The sequence below is a fragment of the Varanus komodoensis genome, unplaced genomic scaffold (assembly GCF_004798865.1).
Source record: "Varanus komodoensis strain SLA01 unplaced genomic scaffold, ASM479886v1 scaffold53, whole genome shotgun sequence".
In the NCBI taxonomy this organism is placed as follows: domain Eukaryota; kingdom Metazoa; phylum Chordata; class Lepidosauria; order Squamata; family Varanidae; genus Varanus; species Varanus komodoensis.
In genome coordinates, this window is record NW_025336126.1 from 209610 (window position 1) to 226287 (window position 16678).

A 16678-nucleotide genomic window follows, 5' to 3' on the forward strand; every position below is an offset into this window, starting at 1 on the left:
GCAAAGGTGAAACTACCCAGCCAGCCCCAAAGAAAGCTGCTGCACAGGTTGGTGAATGCAGGTTTTGCCTCTCCAGGGAAGTGCCAGGATGCCATGATGCCAGGCTGCTGTCATGAGTTGTGGCTGGGGCCGTGGGCATATCCAGTGAGGGCCTGAATAACAGACGAACCAACAAGCTGCAAAACATGTTTCCCGCAGCGCCTTGCCCTTGCCTGCTCCAGCTCCTTCCCCCCGTCACTATGGCGATGAGTTGCACCGTCGGGGCAGTAGTGCTCCCCAGTCTCTGCTCGCGGTTTGCCCTGGCCTGCCAGTGGCAGCCGCACCAGCTCTTCCTCAAACACACGTGTTTCCATGTTCTTTGCTCTCTCGCTGTCTCTCCCCCCTCCCCCCTCTCCTTCCTCTGCCTCCTCTTTATGTTCCCTCCTCACGCACCACTCCACCCAGCCCAGCTGTTCCTGCCCCGGTCTGCAATCCCGTACACCTGTGTGCTCGCTCGTCTCCCCTGGCCACTGCTTCCTTGCAAATTGCTCTCCCCACATGGATTCCCAGCCTTGCCCTGTTGTCTTCGGCCCGGCCCTGTGGAAGGCCCCAGGAAAAGGGGTGAGCCCCTCTGTCTCCTCACAATCTTATAAGTCTACAGAGACAAACCAATCTCCCTTTTGAAGAAAGGGAAGGATTTTTTGTAAGAAACTTCTTTGGTACAATGGAGTTGAGGTCTCTCAAGGTCCAGGATTTTTTACAGCCCTCCATCCCACTTTGGTATCATGAAATATCTAAAAAAGAAACCGTGGTGGACTTAAGGGAGCCACTCTGTTGCTTCCTTCAGAAGTACTGATTTTGATCTACTTTAATCTCCAATTAAAACTGGGGATGGAGCACTACTCCTCACAGTACAGAGATCAGAGGGCATTGAAGTCGACCCTGTAACCCTTCTCCACCATGGATAGAACCAAGGCAGCTGTAGTTACTGTTTTGCATGTGGGTGGGGGGAGGAGGGAGAGAGAGAGATCCATCAGATGAAACGAGGAATGAAAAAAGGGGCCAACCCACTGAAGCAGCCACCACTGTTTTCTGTCAGCATCCAAGCGCTTCCTGCCCTAGTAATTATTTATTAGAGCCATCTCTGCCCCTCAAATGCAATGGCAGTTTTGTTAGGCCTGTGGATCCACTGGAGTCAAACCTGGAATGAGGCTTGGCCGGCTCCAAACCACGTACGTGGTCTTGATGGCTGGTAGAAGGGCGGCTTCTGGATGGAGTCCACCCTTTCACAGAGGAGCCTCTTCCCCACAAAGAGCTGCTCTTTCGTGAGGGCAAAGGGCTCCTGCAAGCGATTGGACAAGGCCAGCCAGGCATGCCTCCGTAGTGCCACCGTGCCAGAGCAGCTGCCTGAAGGTCTGAGAGAGAGGGAACTCTTCTTACATCTAGTGGACACCGGATGAGAGTTGGGGAGGCTTCCCCACCAAAACACTCTCAGTTATGAAATCTTCCTGACACGCAGGTGCAGAGCAGAGCCTGTAAAGCTTGTGTCAAAAATATGTTCGGAACAAGTCATAGGATTCTGGAATTTTTATATGTATATTGTTAAAATCATTTATTTCAATAAAAGTTATATTCTTTAAACATGAGTTGCTTTCAAATGTACCAATGTGTGCTTAAAAAGTTTGCTTGGTGAGACAGAAAGTGAAAATAAGCATTTTTTTTGCTTGATGAGAAAATAAGCTAAACATATTTTTGGACTCAAAAATGTACATAAGAACATTCTGAACATACAGCAGTGGGAGCTTATCCTTTGAAGATTAAACCCTCCCCTACCCCAGCAATGCAGATCCAGGTGTGTGCGCAAATGCGTGGCTCTGGCCAGCACCTGCGGCCCACCTCTGCTTTAGAACTTCGGCTCCTTTGGAGAGAAAGAATCAAGGGCTTATATAAGGTACTAGCTCCACTCGTGTATCCACTTATTAGGCATGGATGTTTGCAAGGGAAAGGCTGCGTGTGTAACCTTCCCTGCTCTCTTGGTTATGCGGGGGCCCAGAACACAAGGAACATCTATGTGCAAAGGCCGCAGAGCAGGGCAGGGCAGGGCAGAGGGTTGGAAGGTTGTTCACCCATGTGGCTGCAGGTGAGTTGCCTTTCCAGGTGACTCCACATACTCAGTCATCTAGGCAGTTTACCTGGCAAACATTTAGGCCTAATACATGCATATTGGGCTGATCAAAAATCTTACACATGGGGCCAGAGGTAAAACCCTCTGGATCCATTGTGCACATAATCCCCTGCCCCCTCTTTTACCCCCTCTCGCCCTTCCGAAACTTACCAACATTTAAAGGAACACAGTCTTATAAGACTTGAAATCATTGCACGACCTCTCAGACAATTGTACAGGTTTGAACTTGTCTGTGCTTCCCTGAGCAGCTTGTTTGGCAAGTTTGGCACACTCCAGGCTAAAGATGCTGACCCTTCTCCTTCTGTATAGACCCTCCCACTCCACAACAGAACCTGGAGTCTCCACGCATATACAAGCATTTGCATGAAATTTTACAGACATATGTTTTCAAAATAACCACAATTTCTTGTACCCTTACAAAAGTGGCGTTTCAGTCACATGTTGCTCTAAAATGGCTGTGTGAGCTTATCCAGAGGCTTGGAGGAGGGGGCCACTAGCATGCTGCTAACAGCCAGCTCTGTTTCTCCTCCTCATGTAATCTGAGAGTGAACACCCTTAACAGGTGCCCACAGTCGGCAAAGGCTGGATTTGGACCATCTAATGAAGCTCAGTCAAGGCAAAGTGATGATCCTATCAGTGGAATGCAGGTGGCCACGGAAACAGTATTCAGCCTCTTCTGGATATGCCCTTAGATGCCTGGGGTCCTAGCTCGAGGAAGCTTTTAGATCCATGTGCCATCTATAATGCAGAGCATCTATCAACGGCAGGTGGTACACCATCTGTAGTCTCTCCTGGAAAAACACAATTTTGTCACAGTTATCCATGTCTCATTTGTGCCCGGGTTAGATTACTACAGTGTATTATACATGCAGCTAAATATGAAAAGCTCTGAAATTTTAAATGGTTCAAAATATGTCAAACGGAGAAGGTTATTCATATTTTTCCAGTGGTGAAAAGCCTTTAGTATCTTATGAATGCCTCTGCTTCTTTGGTTAAACAAGTTTTACATTTTGTAAACTGCTGCATTGTATTATTAGGAGGTAGCCAACTCAGGCCAAGTCTTAACAGAATGAGGGGCCTTTCACACAAAAGAAAGATCAAGTGCTCAGCATGGAAGCACGGAATGGGAGAGGTTCAGTCAAAGGAGTGGCTATGAAGGCTTGGTCAACACATTCAGGAGAGTTTGGTGGCAGAAATGCAATTTGCTGGCATCGTGTGAATGCGGTCATTTCCTTTCATTTTCTGAGCCTGAATCCTCTCCAGACCGACCCGGAAACCTTAGTGGTCATGCATTCTTAGACAGTGATCTAGCAATATTTCCATGAGCAAAACCCGGGATTGTTAACGACTGGCCACATCATCACGATGCACGATCAGCTGTAAGTTCAGTTCCACTTATTTACTAAGCACAGGAAATTTGGATGGAGGCATGCTTTGCACTTTAATGAATATTGAGAGCTTTTACTTGTAGAAGTTTTAAAATAGAAACCTATAGTAACCATAGGGGTTGTCATTCTTTCTTTGATCTTTCCTATTAATGGTGTAATTCTTTGTTGCTAAACCCCACATTTACCTGGACTGGAGTCTGACTGCTCCTCCAACTGGCCAACAGTCTCTACTGAATTTCCATCTTGAGCTGTAAAATGAGAGCACCAGTTCCTTATGTCAACAGCTGCTTTGAAATTGTCTCACCTGTACTTGAAGTTCAGGAAGGACACGAAGACTCACCATTAAGTAAAGACCGCACAGAACAAACTGAACCTGGATAAACCATTTCCATACAGTCCAGGAATTGGACATAGGCTTCCTTTTCCTGTATCCGAATCAGCAACTGGCGACTTTTCTCCTTGGAATCTGCTTCCATTTTGTCCAGCATTTCATGTTCTTCCTTTGTGATAACGGATTGGGTTAATAATTCATCTAAAAATAGTTCTTGGTCCTTCTTAAGGATTTCTGTTATACGTTTCCTCCCCTTGCGGATCATTATCACTGAATCCAAGAATCTGCAAGAGAATAATTTAAGACCCCAGAGGAGGAGGAATTAATCGCTTGGTAGGATACTGGAAGCGTCTTTATTCTGCACCTAACTCTTGATCTGTCTAGCCTGGTATTGCCCTCTTTTGCCTGTCAATGGCTCTCAAAGGTCAGTTCATGAACGTGGAGGCCCATTTTGCACCCCGGTTCTGATTGTACCCTGAGCAAGAGACCACATTGCTTATCCAGGAAAGATACAGGTTGTTTCCTTGCAAAATGTAAAGACTGTGGATTTCTGGGGGACAGAGAGCTGGCAAAGATGGGGCTGCTGAGAGTGTTGGGGCTCAGATCCTACCTCTGTTTTATACTTGCTCTTTTGGGAAGACAAGCTATCATTTCCTATGGCTCCCATCTCTTTTGCCCAGCTGTGCCTTATGCTGAAACCATGGGATATGTTACCAGGTAATTCAGGAGCTAGTTAAATACATAAATTCTGTAAAATAAAATCCCTAGGCAATGATCAATCCACCATAAGGGACTGAAAATTGATAGGTTTATGCCTTTTGAATTTTGTCACTCACTTTGTGTAATCATTTTGCCATTTGAAATTGGCATGTATAATTTTTAAATTTATTTTATGCTAATTATCTGGTTTCTCCCTTATCCTTAATAAAGCTTATTCATTAGAAACTGCTAACTGGGGGTAGCCCACAGATTTGGTGCCTGTGCTCGAGGTTGTCTTTCACATTACACACTAAATCAGAGAGAGGCAAAGCGTTTCACATGATGAAGGATTCAGCTGGTTGATACCCCCCTTCTGGTTAAAATAAACCATCAGCTTTGGAATTCTTGTCATTCAAGAGCCCGGAAGACATGGAGAAATAGTGGCAGCTAAAAGTGCAGATATGTATTGCAGCCTGGCCCATCTGTAGGGCAGGTGATATGAATCTGTGTGTACCACACACTTGCCAAGAACTCTCCCACTTTTTCAGCTCACAAAAAAGAGCCATGGAGGGGAACAGCTTCTGTTCAGTACTAAAATGGCACTCCATGCATTTATTTATTTAAAACTTTTATATGCTGTCCTCTATGCGTGGCATCTCAGAATACATGTGTATTTTTTCCTCTGGTTGCTATTTAAAATGTAGGATCCAAATATTCTTTTGAGCATACTATTTAACCAGTACTGATTTTTTCCAAATTGCTACAGCTTCCCTTCTTAGGTATCTAAAGACCACCCAAGACCACCCAAAACAACATATTTTAGAAGAACCCAATAACTCAGTAACAAAAAGCATAGCACAGCATTTGGGTGTAAGGGAGGAGACCCAAAGAAGCTGTGCTCATTATTTAAGCCCAGAAGTTACCTTTTGTGGGCAGTTCTTGGTGATGTTTTGATCCACAGGTCCTCCTTCGCCTCTTCTGAATGAGAGCTTCCTCTTGTCAGCGACAGCCCAGGTGTCTTTCCTGTTCTCTGAAGCTTTGCAGCTGGAAATTGAGAAAATGAATACAGAAGAACAGTTCTACTGGTGCTCCAGCTGCACTGGGGAAGTTGGGGGCACAGTAAAGCATCTTCACCTCATGCTTCGATGCAGAGGGGGGCAAATGCTCCCCGCCATGGCTGCCAGCAAGACTTTTGTCTCCATTTCTGAAGGAAGTCCTAATATATTTTAGGAGGGGAATTAACTGGTATTTTGTCAATTTGACTTCAGTTTTGCTTTACCTGCCTCCTCCCCAGGTCAACAGATTCTGTTGTCTGTTCTAGTCTCTGCCACTGCACATGTCTTTCTAACCTTGTCTGATTTTAGGACGGTTTCCCAAAGCAAGTTCTGCCAGGGGGACTTTACATGAAAGCTGACAGGAGAAAGATGTTTCTGCTGTTTCTGGCTCCTTTAACCAAATATTTCCATCTGTGATGCTTGCAGCAATAACTGACATCTTTCTGTTTTGTATCCTGAATCCAAGTCAGTTAAATGGCTCCCTGCCTCTGGGAATGTGCCCAGGAAGTTCCTAGCCTGGTTATTCCATGAAGTCTACCCTTAGTTTAGCTGGGACCTCTGTCATGTTGCAATCTTGTAAAAGAAACTACACCAAGAGAAGAGACCCGCCTGGCTGCAACTGTTCTTGGCCTTAAACCCAAGTCAGCCCAGAGCTCCTGAAGATGGGGAGTAAGATTTTGAGACATCTCTGTTTTAGTCAGGTGCTGAAGTCATGGCTTCTCCTGAATTGCAAACCATGACCTGTTTTAGAATCTTGCATTATGAACCTAGATTTCTAAGTGCTTCGACCCCCAATGTTGTTGAGATTTCTGGGTCTTCCTTGTTTTCCTGTACATTTTATTTCTAAAGTTAAGAAGTAGGGGGAGTAAACAAAACAGAACCAAAAAGAAACAAAACTTTTGATGGAATTATAAGAATAATTGATATGTATAATGGAGGGATTAAATATTAGGATAATGAGATTATTATTTTAAGATCCATAGTCATTTTTGCCAAGATACCCTCACATAGTGAGGAAGATTTCTAATATACCTGACTCCAGTGAAGGCTCTCTTCCATCCAGTCCCACCCCTGCAATGAGATTATCTCTCTCAACCAGCAAATCTCCCGACTTCCCACTCTGAAGGCTGGCATTTCTCAGTTCTTACTGATTTCATTAGTAGCACAGAGGAGATCGTCTGCCTGTTGATTGCAGCTGATGGCTTTCAGCACCCCAATGGTCACCTGCACAGCGTAATCCTTTGTATAGTATTTGATCAGCAGGTTGCTGACCTCTACTGCATCAGCATTCTCCAAGTCGCAAGTGGGGATATTCTCGAACTCCTCCTTAACTGGAAACTCCTCCTTAACTGGAAACTCATTGAGTTTCCACTTGAATTGCTTGAAGTCTTTTTCTTTCAAATTCTGCAGTGTGCGCTTCAGGTGATCACTGATGGTCTTTTCTGGAGCTAGAGAAGGGAGGGAGAAGACATGGCTTGAGATCAGCCTGGGAGAGCCCTGCAGCCCATGAACTAGCTTCTTCAAGGTGAACCCTATACGATCATTCTCTGTCGTATTCTTTTCCAGCTTAAATGACACTGCAGAAGGAAAAAAAAGATTTTATTTCTGGATTTCTTGGATATTTCCATCAGTAAAGCCCTTCAATAACAGAACAACTGGGTGTAGGGACATCACATACCTGACTGTTGTATTAATGAACAGAATGGTTTCCTATAGGCACAAGTGTCAGACAAAGGTCTATTTTATCTCCCTATCTGGTCAATCTGTCTACAGAACATATCATATGGATATGAAAGCTGGAGTAGAATAAGGGAAGAAAGAGTGAAAATAGAAGATAGAGTCATCAATAATTTAAGATAATACCATATTATTGGCAGAAAGCAGCAATGAATTGAAACAATTCCTGATCAAATGAAAGAAGAAAGTGCAAAAGCCAGACTCTACCTGAACATTAAAAAACAAAAATCATATTCACAGAAGAATTACAGAACTTTAATTTCAACAATGTAGAAATTAAAATTGTGAAAGATTTAGCATATCTTGGTTCAATCATCAATTCAAATGAAAACTGCAGGCAAGAAATTACAAAGCAAACCGAAGACCGAGACTTGGAAAAGCAGCAATGAAAGAACTAGAACAGATAATCAAATGTAAGGATGTTTCACTGGAGACCAAGGCCAAATCATCCACACCATTGCATTTCCCATCATTGTGTAGGAATGTGAGAGCTCAACAGTGAGGAAAGCTGACAGGAAGAGGATGGATGGGTTCCAGACATGGTGCTGGAGGAGTTTGTGAATAGTCTGGATCGACAAGGCAAATAAGTGGGTTTTCAGAACCAGTCAAGCCAGAACTTTCCCTGGATGCAAAAATGACAAAACTAAAGTTGTTGTACTACAGGCACATCATGGCAAGTTTAGATTTGCTGGAGAAGGTCCAAAGAAGAGGACCACCAAATATGAGATGGATCAACTCCGGAAAGGTAGCCACAGCCATGAGCTCACCAGAGCTGATGAGCAGGACTCTCAGCCAGGACTTAAAGTGCATTCATTCAGAGGGCTGCCATAAGCTGGAGACAACTTGATGGCACATAAGAACCACAAAAATAGCTTGGTATGATATCCTAACCATGAAAGGCAACACTGTATATTGTGGATTTAATTGTGTGGAAACAGTTGATGGACTGCACAGATTGGCAGTCCTACTGAAAATGAGGCAGCAACTGTTCCCATAATTAAAAGATCCTTTGGGAAACCTCCAACGGGTCATTGTTAGTAGAATTTCTAATTCTGTTGAGCCTTTTTAAAGCACCCACAACTCCAGTGGTTAATTTTTGGTTAATTTTGACTGATATAGGCACAGGTATTGAAATTTTCTAAGTATTCAAATGGAATACTTGTATCCTCACTCTTTGTTCAAAAGTTGCAGTAATTCCTTTACAGTACCTTTCCCTTCTTTCCAGGAGGAAGTGACAGGCTGCTCTTCTTGAAACTCTATTTCTTCTAGAATGGAAACAGAAGGAAAATGAACTGAAATGAACTCTTTTCTCCTCTACCTACATTGGTGCTTCTTCTCCTCAGAAATACACTGTCCCACAAATGCCTACCTGGTTCCAGCCAGGTTTTCCAGACAGGGTCATGATTTTCCTTATTTTCCAGGAAGAGTTCCACACAGTTCTTTTCTCGGATGTAAATTTCTGTAAATGATTGCACCTGTGTGTGGCTCATATAGGAAAACTCCAGTTCCTGGCAAAGAGGCAGAATGCCATGTTACAGAGAAGGAACCTCAGCCAATGCTGCACAAGGAAACGATTTAAGGTAACTGTCCATCCATCCACAGGCTGTCCTTAGCGCACTGGGGCATTTTCATGAGTTTAATGAGCTCTGCAGCCTAAAGAAAATAACTTATGCAAGCACAAAGCAGTTAATTCTGTTCCCATCCTTGTAAAACCAGGTGTGGAAATAAAAATAAAAATAAAAAAATTAATTTAATTTAAATTTAAATACCATAAAAATTGGACCAGCCTTGGGTGTTGACCCATAGGTTATACTTCACTCCATACAAGTGTACACCTTATTAAATATATTTGCCTTAAATGTGGCCCAAGGAGCTTTGCTGTGCAAACTGCAAAAGACTAACACAGCAACCCTCTGGGAATTAGTTAGTAAATTATTTAGTTACTTAGGAGCAACTTCATTGAATCCCATCACAGATATGCACAATCCAGGTTATGTTGTCAACCTACAGTCGGGTCGACCAGCCAACCAATCACCACACACATATACACAAATCCCACAAACTCTGCATCAGCCTTTGGTAAGATCTGCACATCTGTGAGGAAAGAGACGGCAGGCTTACCAAAACCACCCACTGTAACAGCTTGCCTATTTCAGATCATGCTGCCACTAACCTCTGGGATAATCTTCAGGGATTCCTTGTGTTCCTTGTGCATACTGCCAGATACAACATAGCTGTAGCCATAGTACAACGGTTTCGTCTTAGCAGGCTTCCATATTGGTGAGGAACCATAGCCCTTCTCCATAGCTTCAACAGCCTGTTTGCAACGAAAGGGGCATTTCTGACCATGGTGGATGTAGGGGAAAATCCTACATGAGCCACACTGTTTTGCTTCTTTCTGCATCTAACCGTGAAATCAGGAAGCTTGGACCACCTCGAGCAGAGAGACACCGGCAGAAGGCTTTGATCCAGGAATTCTCCCTTCACCCTGTGCTTCAAAGCAGCACCCCCCATTCCAGTGGTCCCAGGGCATTCTGAAGCAGTGGCTCATCATGGTGTTGCTCTGCCCACATCTCACATTCTTTACCCAGGCACACATGGCAAGACTTGTTGCCGGGTATCTGAAGTTTTCCCACATGGCATACATACACAAACGCACTGCTATCAGTGGGTGCTGCTAACCTGACAACATTTGCCAGTCTTTGAGAACACGTCGGGAGCCGTTGGAAAGGAGATGTTTGTGGGAGAAATGGCCCTTTCTGCTTCCCTCATTTTAATATCTATTTGTTCTTAGCCCTGTTAGCTATGTGCAGGTGCAAAGGAATGAAAGTGGAGAAAAACTGGTATCTCCTTATGCTCCTATCCTCGCAGCCCCCACTGCAAGCAGCAGGACCCCCATTTCATCCACCTAAAAGCAAGCAAGTGGAGCCACGCATGCCCACGCGTGCCCTGTGCAGCCTTTCCCCCAGGTACCTATGCACAGGTGTGTAGGAGTGAAGGAGCAGGGATATTTTACAAAAAGTAAGAAATGTTGACAGTGCCTCTCCCTGCCCTCTCTACCAAAATCATGGAAAAGGAGGGAGGGTGCTGCTTGCTCCTGTTCTCCCAAGCCTGAGGAACTGGCACCTCCTTTCCCTCCCCTGTAAACCAAGCAAGCAGCGCTAGCTCCACTGGAGTCAATGTGATTTAGTTGTAGGGCTGTAAGGCCACTGAAGGTAACACGCTGTGCTGCTGAATGGACCTGCATTTCAGCTAGTTGTGCCTTGGGCAAGAGGACAAAAATGACAATCAGGAAGGCACAAAAAGACACCTCACACTTTTATTTTTAGAGGGGCATTTGGGTGAAGGGAGTGTTCTTGGATCAAAACTACAAGGAAATATTGGTAGCTGTCATTTTTAGGTGGCTACCAATATTCCCCTGTGTATGTCAAAGCTGTAGACAAATGGATATTGAAGTACGCTGCTGACTTATGAATTCTAGTTCTCAGGCTCCAAGAGCAACCTGGCCTAGCTCACAATCTCCCCACCCTACCCCTCACACTCATAGTAGATGCGAGCTCTTTCTGTGACCCCATCAGCTCAAGAGTTTTCACTTACATATTTCACAGAATTATCATTGGGAATCAGATAGAGCCGTAGCGTTACAATCGGCTTGAATGTCCGATACAACAGCACCAGAGAGTTGACAGAGAAACGAAATAACGCACAGATGAGAACGCCTATCAGAGAGAATGTTGGATTCTCCACGACAACATGAAATGTGTTCACTTGAGATGGTGTCTCAAGAAGCAGCCCCTCTTCAACCAAGTGGCCAACCTTCATCTGAGAGATGTCTACTTTTCCTCCTGTGAAAAGATTGTTAAAAAGCAATCAGTTTTTCAATTAGCTTAAAAAATGCATGTTAGTAAATCTCAAAAGAACAAATTTCCTGTGGTCTGGGAAAAGTAAGGTAGGCAAATGAGACAGGCGAAGACCTCCATTACAGCCAACTTCTCCACTTCCTCCTTCCCATGATAGCCCTTACAGTCCCCAGAAAGTCCTAAACAGGAAGACAGAAGACCATGCTACACAGAATGAGCTATGCTTTGGAGGAAAGGATCTTGCATATGCAAGGTCTGTCTCAGGATGGACTGATCCTGGATTCAACCCATTGTATGTGAGGTCTGGTCCAGTAGTGTTGGGAACAGACTGCGAAGTTATTTTTGATGTGCTTTCCAAGGTCAGGACTGTACTGACTCTTTGGATGAGAACAGTGATGGCTGGGAAATGGGAGTGCGGGAATCCTGAGAGCAGAGGAAGGTGTGGTTGTCTCAAGGCTGCTGCCCCCAGGTGCTCAGACAGACCCTGGAAACAGGCAGCATTTGAAAGAGTAGTGAGGGGACAAAGGAGGGGAGGAAGATGAGACTTTGCTGTGTCCAATCCCTGGCCCCATGACACAGCTTTGGGATAGAAGAGTTACCCAGTTAGAGGGCCTGCGTACATCTTGGAGGTTAGCCCTTCTGCACTACCTGGAGGAGTGCAGACCGGCATTACTACAGAGGAGGGTTTTTGGAAGTAGTTTCTAGTTTGGGTTCAACAATTCACTCTGTTCATGCTTAGAGACTAGTCTTCCATTGGCTGTAGCTTTCTAGCAATGAATTGGCATTAAAGAACATTTTTGCAAAGAGACAGTCTGTTGTTTTGGAAGCTTGAAGCAAGTAAGAGGAAACCCAACTCCTGACAGGTAGTAAGAGAAGAGGACAGTATGCAAACCATCAAGGCCCTGGGTTCTTAACCCCTTTTTATTCTGCAATTACGCTTTTCAGACTTACAAAGTAAGTGGCTGCAATCCTCTGTGTTAGTGTGCTAAGCAGACTGGTGGTGGCGATGCTAGTAATGATGCAAGTGACAGGGATGCCAGCCCTACGCGCACAGAGAAATCCCTGCTACTGCCTCTGACTTTAGTCAGGCTTGGCTCCCTTGGCCACTCCGATCCCGGCACTGGGGAAGTTGGTTTGCGCACAGCATGCTGCCCGCGCGGGATGACATGCACCATGTGAATCTGGCAGCTCAACCATAGTGGCAGGAGCTCCAAGCCCCTTGCTCCATGTTAAGAAGTGCCCTGAGAGTTTCAGCACAGAGAAAAGCAAAACGAGTGGGGGTGAGGCAGTGTTAGCACTGGGCCTGGCCATGCCCACTGACGTCAAGCAGCCTGTGGGGGGGCTGAGGGGGATAATTCAGCCCCTCACCCCTTGCTGAAGAAATAGAGGCCTAAGAAAGAAGGACTTCAAGGCCTGAGAAGAGAGAAGTTAAGGGAAGCGGCATCCGTAAGAAAGGATTGTTGGAAGGTGGAGAGATAAGCAGAAGAAAGCCCGAGGGCGGATTCCAAGAGGGAAAGAGAACAGAGGCATTCAGTCACGGACTATGGAGCAGAGAAACCCAAACTGCTGAAGAGGATGGGACTGAGAGCGTCAGGATCCCACCTTTTTGTCTGCTCTCCCCCTCAACACTGCTATACCTTCCAGGCATATAAAATGTGGCAGGTGGACAGCTGCAACCTCTTCTGCTGGATCGGCCTGAATATCGAACAGTGGGCCAGCCACCATCCATTTCTGCTTCTCAGCCCTGCTCAGGTGCTGATCCCAGGAGCCATACGCATAAGTGAGCGTCACTGCTCCTCTCACTTCAAACCTGAGTTCTGTTTCCGAGCAAAGGTAGGTTCCTGCCTCGGGGCAGCAGAGCCTGCATGTCACCGGAAAAGAAGGAGGAGGAAATGCCACCTTTAGTGTTTCAAATGTCAGTGTTTTATCTACAAATACAGCAGGGACAGAGACTGGATTTCTGCAGATTAAATGTACTGCTAGTAATCAAAATCCAGTTTACCCAACGTCTCTTGTCTGCATACCTGAGCAATGCCTATCTGAGCATCCCGAAGAGCTGTGTGTGATTTGTTCCAAGTAAGCCTTTTGCTTGGTCCATCAATACTGTTTAACAGTTTGGACTTCGGAACAGCATGTGGTAGGCTAAACTCCTGCTCCCTGAGCCTTGAGGGTGTCCTTCGAGGTCACAGAATCATCTTGCTCAGGCTGAGGTGGAGGTAAGGGGTGCTGGCAGACTTCTTACTGCTGGGAGAAAGAGCAATTGCCTTTCCACAGGGCAAGGCCAGAGTCAGCAAAGAGGTCTTCAGGACCTTCCTGAAAACCTGCAACGATGAGGTCTGGTGGACCCCCAACAAAAACCCATTTTAGAGAAGTGGAGCTTCTGTGGAAAAGGCCTTCAACTAAGCTGACCAAGTGAGAACGTCTTTGTCACTATCCGTGTGCTTTAAAAAAACCTGTGATGAAGCAGTGCTTATGAAAGGGCATGGACAAATCAGCCAGGCCAATGCTGTCTTGGCTAAACATAAGCTGGAAAACGAGACTGAGCAGATGAAATTTGGGCAGCAAAGTCCTGACAAACTGAGTGCCCAACAGTTCTGTGGCAACAACTGATAGAATCTGCTCATCAAACGATGGCAGGAACACATCAAGAAAACTGGCACAATGAATAGATTTTATGCCATTTAAACAAAAGATATGAGGTCACTCCTGCATGATCAAATCACAGTGCAGGCAGAGAAACTCCTAAATGCTGAGAGTTGCGCTTCCTGCCTGTAAGCAAAAGATGGAAGTGTGATACTTATTCAAGCTACCCCAGTGAAGGAACTGAATGGGCAGAAAGGAGGCATTGTGAATGGGAACTGTCCAGCAGATGGTTTCTTGATGTAAAACCTCCTTTCTGCCTTTTCAGTTTCTTCACCGATACCACCGGGGTATCTCCTGACCATTCTCAGCAAGGAATCACTTTGGAACTGGGTATCTGCATATCTTTTTAATTAATTAATAATTAATTAAACAGCACTGAATGTATTTGGACCTATCTCTGCATGGTTCACATCTAATCCGATTCACATCCTGCATTGCCTGATCCTGTTGAATTTCGTGCAACTTCAATCATTAGGATAATGTCAGGAGCCTCCCTTCCTTACCTGAGCAAGGGCTGATGAGTGGTCCCCTTTTTCACTGCCAGCTGTCACAAAGCAACTACTCTGCTAACTACACAGACCTCAAGCCCATGGCTGCTCGTGCAGAAGAGCCTTTTATAAAGCACGCATCACTGACAGTCTTTTATAAGCAACATGAAAAGGGTCTGCAGCCAATATAATTGGAAGAGAATGAGATGGGAATTCTGCTTTACTGGGATTATGCTTGGTGGCAAAAACAAAGTGAATGAAGACCTGTTCCATGGCAGTTACTCCAAATCCTCACCTGTACATCTTCAGCTTCCCATCCACATCTAGAATCAGTTCTGGTTGCACCTAGAAAAGGTATCGGTATAAGAAGCTCTATCAAGGTGGAACTTGTACAGTTATGTTTTGTGATCTGAAATCTCTACAGGTCTGAGGCAGAGTAGAATTCAGGAATCTCTGCCCACCATAAACACAATCATTTGCTCAGCCGCACATATGCAAGCAAGAGGCCTCCAGCTACTGCATTAACAAGGAGGGATACAACAGAGGGATGAGAAAAGAATGGGTGGTGGGCAAGAATGAAGCTCTGACATGTTAACCTTCCTCACTGGAATCTCACCATGAGCCATCTTTTTCAGGGGAAATTCCAAGTGGGGTACTCCAAGGGCGTTTGGATGCTTCCTCCAGTTTATGGAGCTTTAGTGGCAAATACAGGGGATCTCTTTCTCAGAGCTTCCACAGTGGGATCTCAAAGACAATGGTGAGCCGTTTTGCAATGGTAGGGTGAATTAAGCAAGCCTTAATTAATCTTTACATATGAAATAGGTACTGGCACACTTCTTGATCCTGCTGCTTATTTGGGTTTGATCACACAGGATCTACGTCTGTGTAAAATGTACCTTAAGTGATTCCAAACAGATGCTCTCCCCTCAGCCCAAGAGCAACAGTTCTTACCTTCTCTTTTTCATATAGGTAGCATTTCTCCTCTGTGAGAGGGATAGGAATCAAGCCCGCTTTGCTGTTTGTCCTTCCTACATCACAGAGAAATAAGTTAGAGAGACACTTCCTCTTAAAAGTCCAACAGAGAATGTCTCACTCTTCAGAAAGCTTGAATGCCAAATTTAGGTAGATTTTTCCATTATGCGGCAGCATCAGATCCACGGGTTCAATTTAGTTTCTCATTAACTGTGGGTGGGGGGGGGGGAGGCTGTTTCTCCAATCATCAGTGATCTGGCTGTCACGTAACATTAAGCACGAGAGTTTAATGACAACGGTGGTGCTAGCACGAAGGAAAGAACACATGTGGGCTGAGTACAGTGTTCCTTGCAATGGAACGGTGAAAAAATACAGCTGTTTTCCCTGAATTAAACATTTATAATTTTTTTAAAAACTCTGCACTTCATCTGAAAACCCACCAATGGGAGCACTAGGGCTAATCAACATCTGATCACCCTCCCCTAGTCCATTAAACTAGACCAAGTATGGATGTCATAGCACATTATAGCTTAGGTGCTAGAGAACCACTCAGCAAAGAGCTGGCAGAACACGAGTCCCGCCAAATAGCACAGAGGATAAGAGATAAGCACTTGGCTCACATATTTTTGAAGACACACAACTCAAGTCAAGAATACCTTGGCCCTAGCTTTGCTATGGGGACTGGCGATTTAGATTATTTTCTCTGTGACACTGAGGTTTTGGCATTTAAGCAGCTGAGTGTTGCATTCAAAGCCTTCATTAAAACTGGAAACAGTCACTCTGCAATCATTCTGCCCTTTTCCCCACGTCCACTTTCTTCTGATTCCTCCCACATCTCTGCTACAAACCCCAACATCTAATTCGCTGACCACAATACCACACTGAGCACACTTGATGGGGTTATTGTGCAAGTGAAGAAGTAATTGAGTACTCCAGATACAGCTGTCACTTTGGAGTCCACCAACTTTACCCTCGAGCTCCTTGATCAGGTCTTCGTTGGTTTCTCGCAGCACCTTATAGAGATGGTCCTTCCAGGTCCTTTTCCAGCCAGGGACTACCTCGTAGAGGGCCTCCATTTTTTGCTTGTCTGTGGCTTTCCGCAAAATATGACGACACAAGCAGTTGCTGATTGTATAGTGGAATTGTAATTGTACAACCATCTTTGCTTCAGTTACTTTTTCAATCAATTCCTCCTTGTGCCTCTCAACGAAATGTCCCTCTGAGGAAAGAAAGAAGAGAGAGGGCCAAACTATATATTCTGTTAACCATACATTCTGTCGCTATATATGTGATAGCTTGCTTGCTCTTGGATAATTGTGCACAGGTCCTAATTTGGATCAG

The 16678-nt window shown here is 45.0% G+C and overlaps 1 protein-coding gene across 4 annotated transcripts in view; it reads right to left on the reverse strand.

Moving 5' to 3' along the window:
- Positions 1-1551: 1551 nt before the first annotated feature.
- Positions 1552-16678, reverse strand: part of LOC123032195 — a 42095-nt gene continuing 26968 nt past the window's right edge. For 2 of the 4 annotated variants that reach the window (XM_044447912.1, XM_044447911.1), the window contains 13 exons: positions 16308-16556; positions 15317-15393; positions 14661-14710; positions 12872-13095; positions 10972-11219; positions 9548-9691; positions 8744-8882; positions 8583-8639; positions 6786-7085; positions 5506-5626; positions 3893-4167; positions 3738-3800; positions 1552-2955 (listed from right to left, as the gene is read on the reverse strand). In XM_044447912.1, the coding sequence (XP_044303847.1) occupies positions 2903-2955; positions 3738-3800; positions 3893-4167; positions 5506-5626; positions 6786-7085; positions 8583-8639; positions 8744-8882; positions 9548-9691; positions 10972-11219; positions 12872-13095; positions 14661-14710; positions 15317-15393; positions 16308-16556 (2000 nt within the window). In that variant the 3' untranslated portion in view covers positions 1552-2902. Of the gene's footprint in view, positions 2956-3737; positions 3801-3892; positions 4168-5505; positions 5627-6669; positions 7086-8582; positions 8640-8743; positions 8883-9547; positions 9692-10971; positions 11220-12871; positions 13096-14660; positions 14711-15316; positions 15394-16307; positions 16557-16678 lie in introns of those variants that run through there. The other 2 variants (XR_006416450.1, XR_006416449.1) reach the window with 2 other exon arrangements.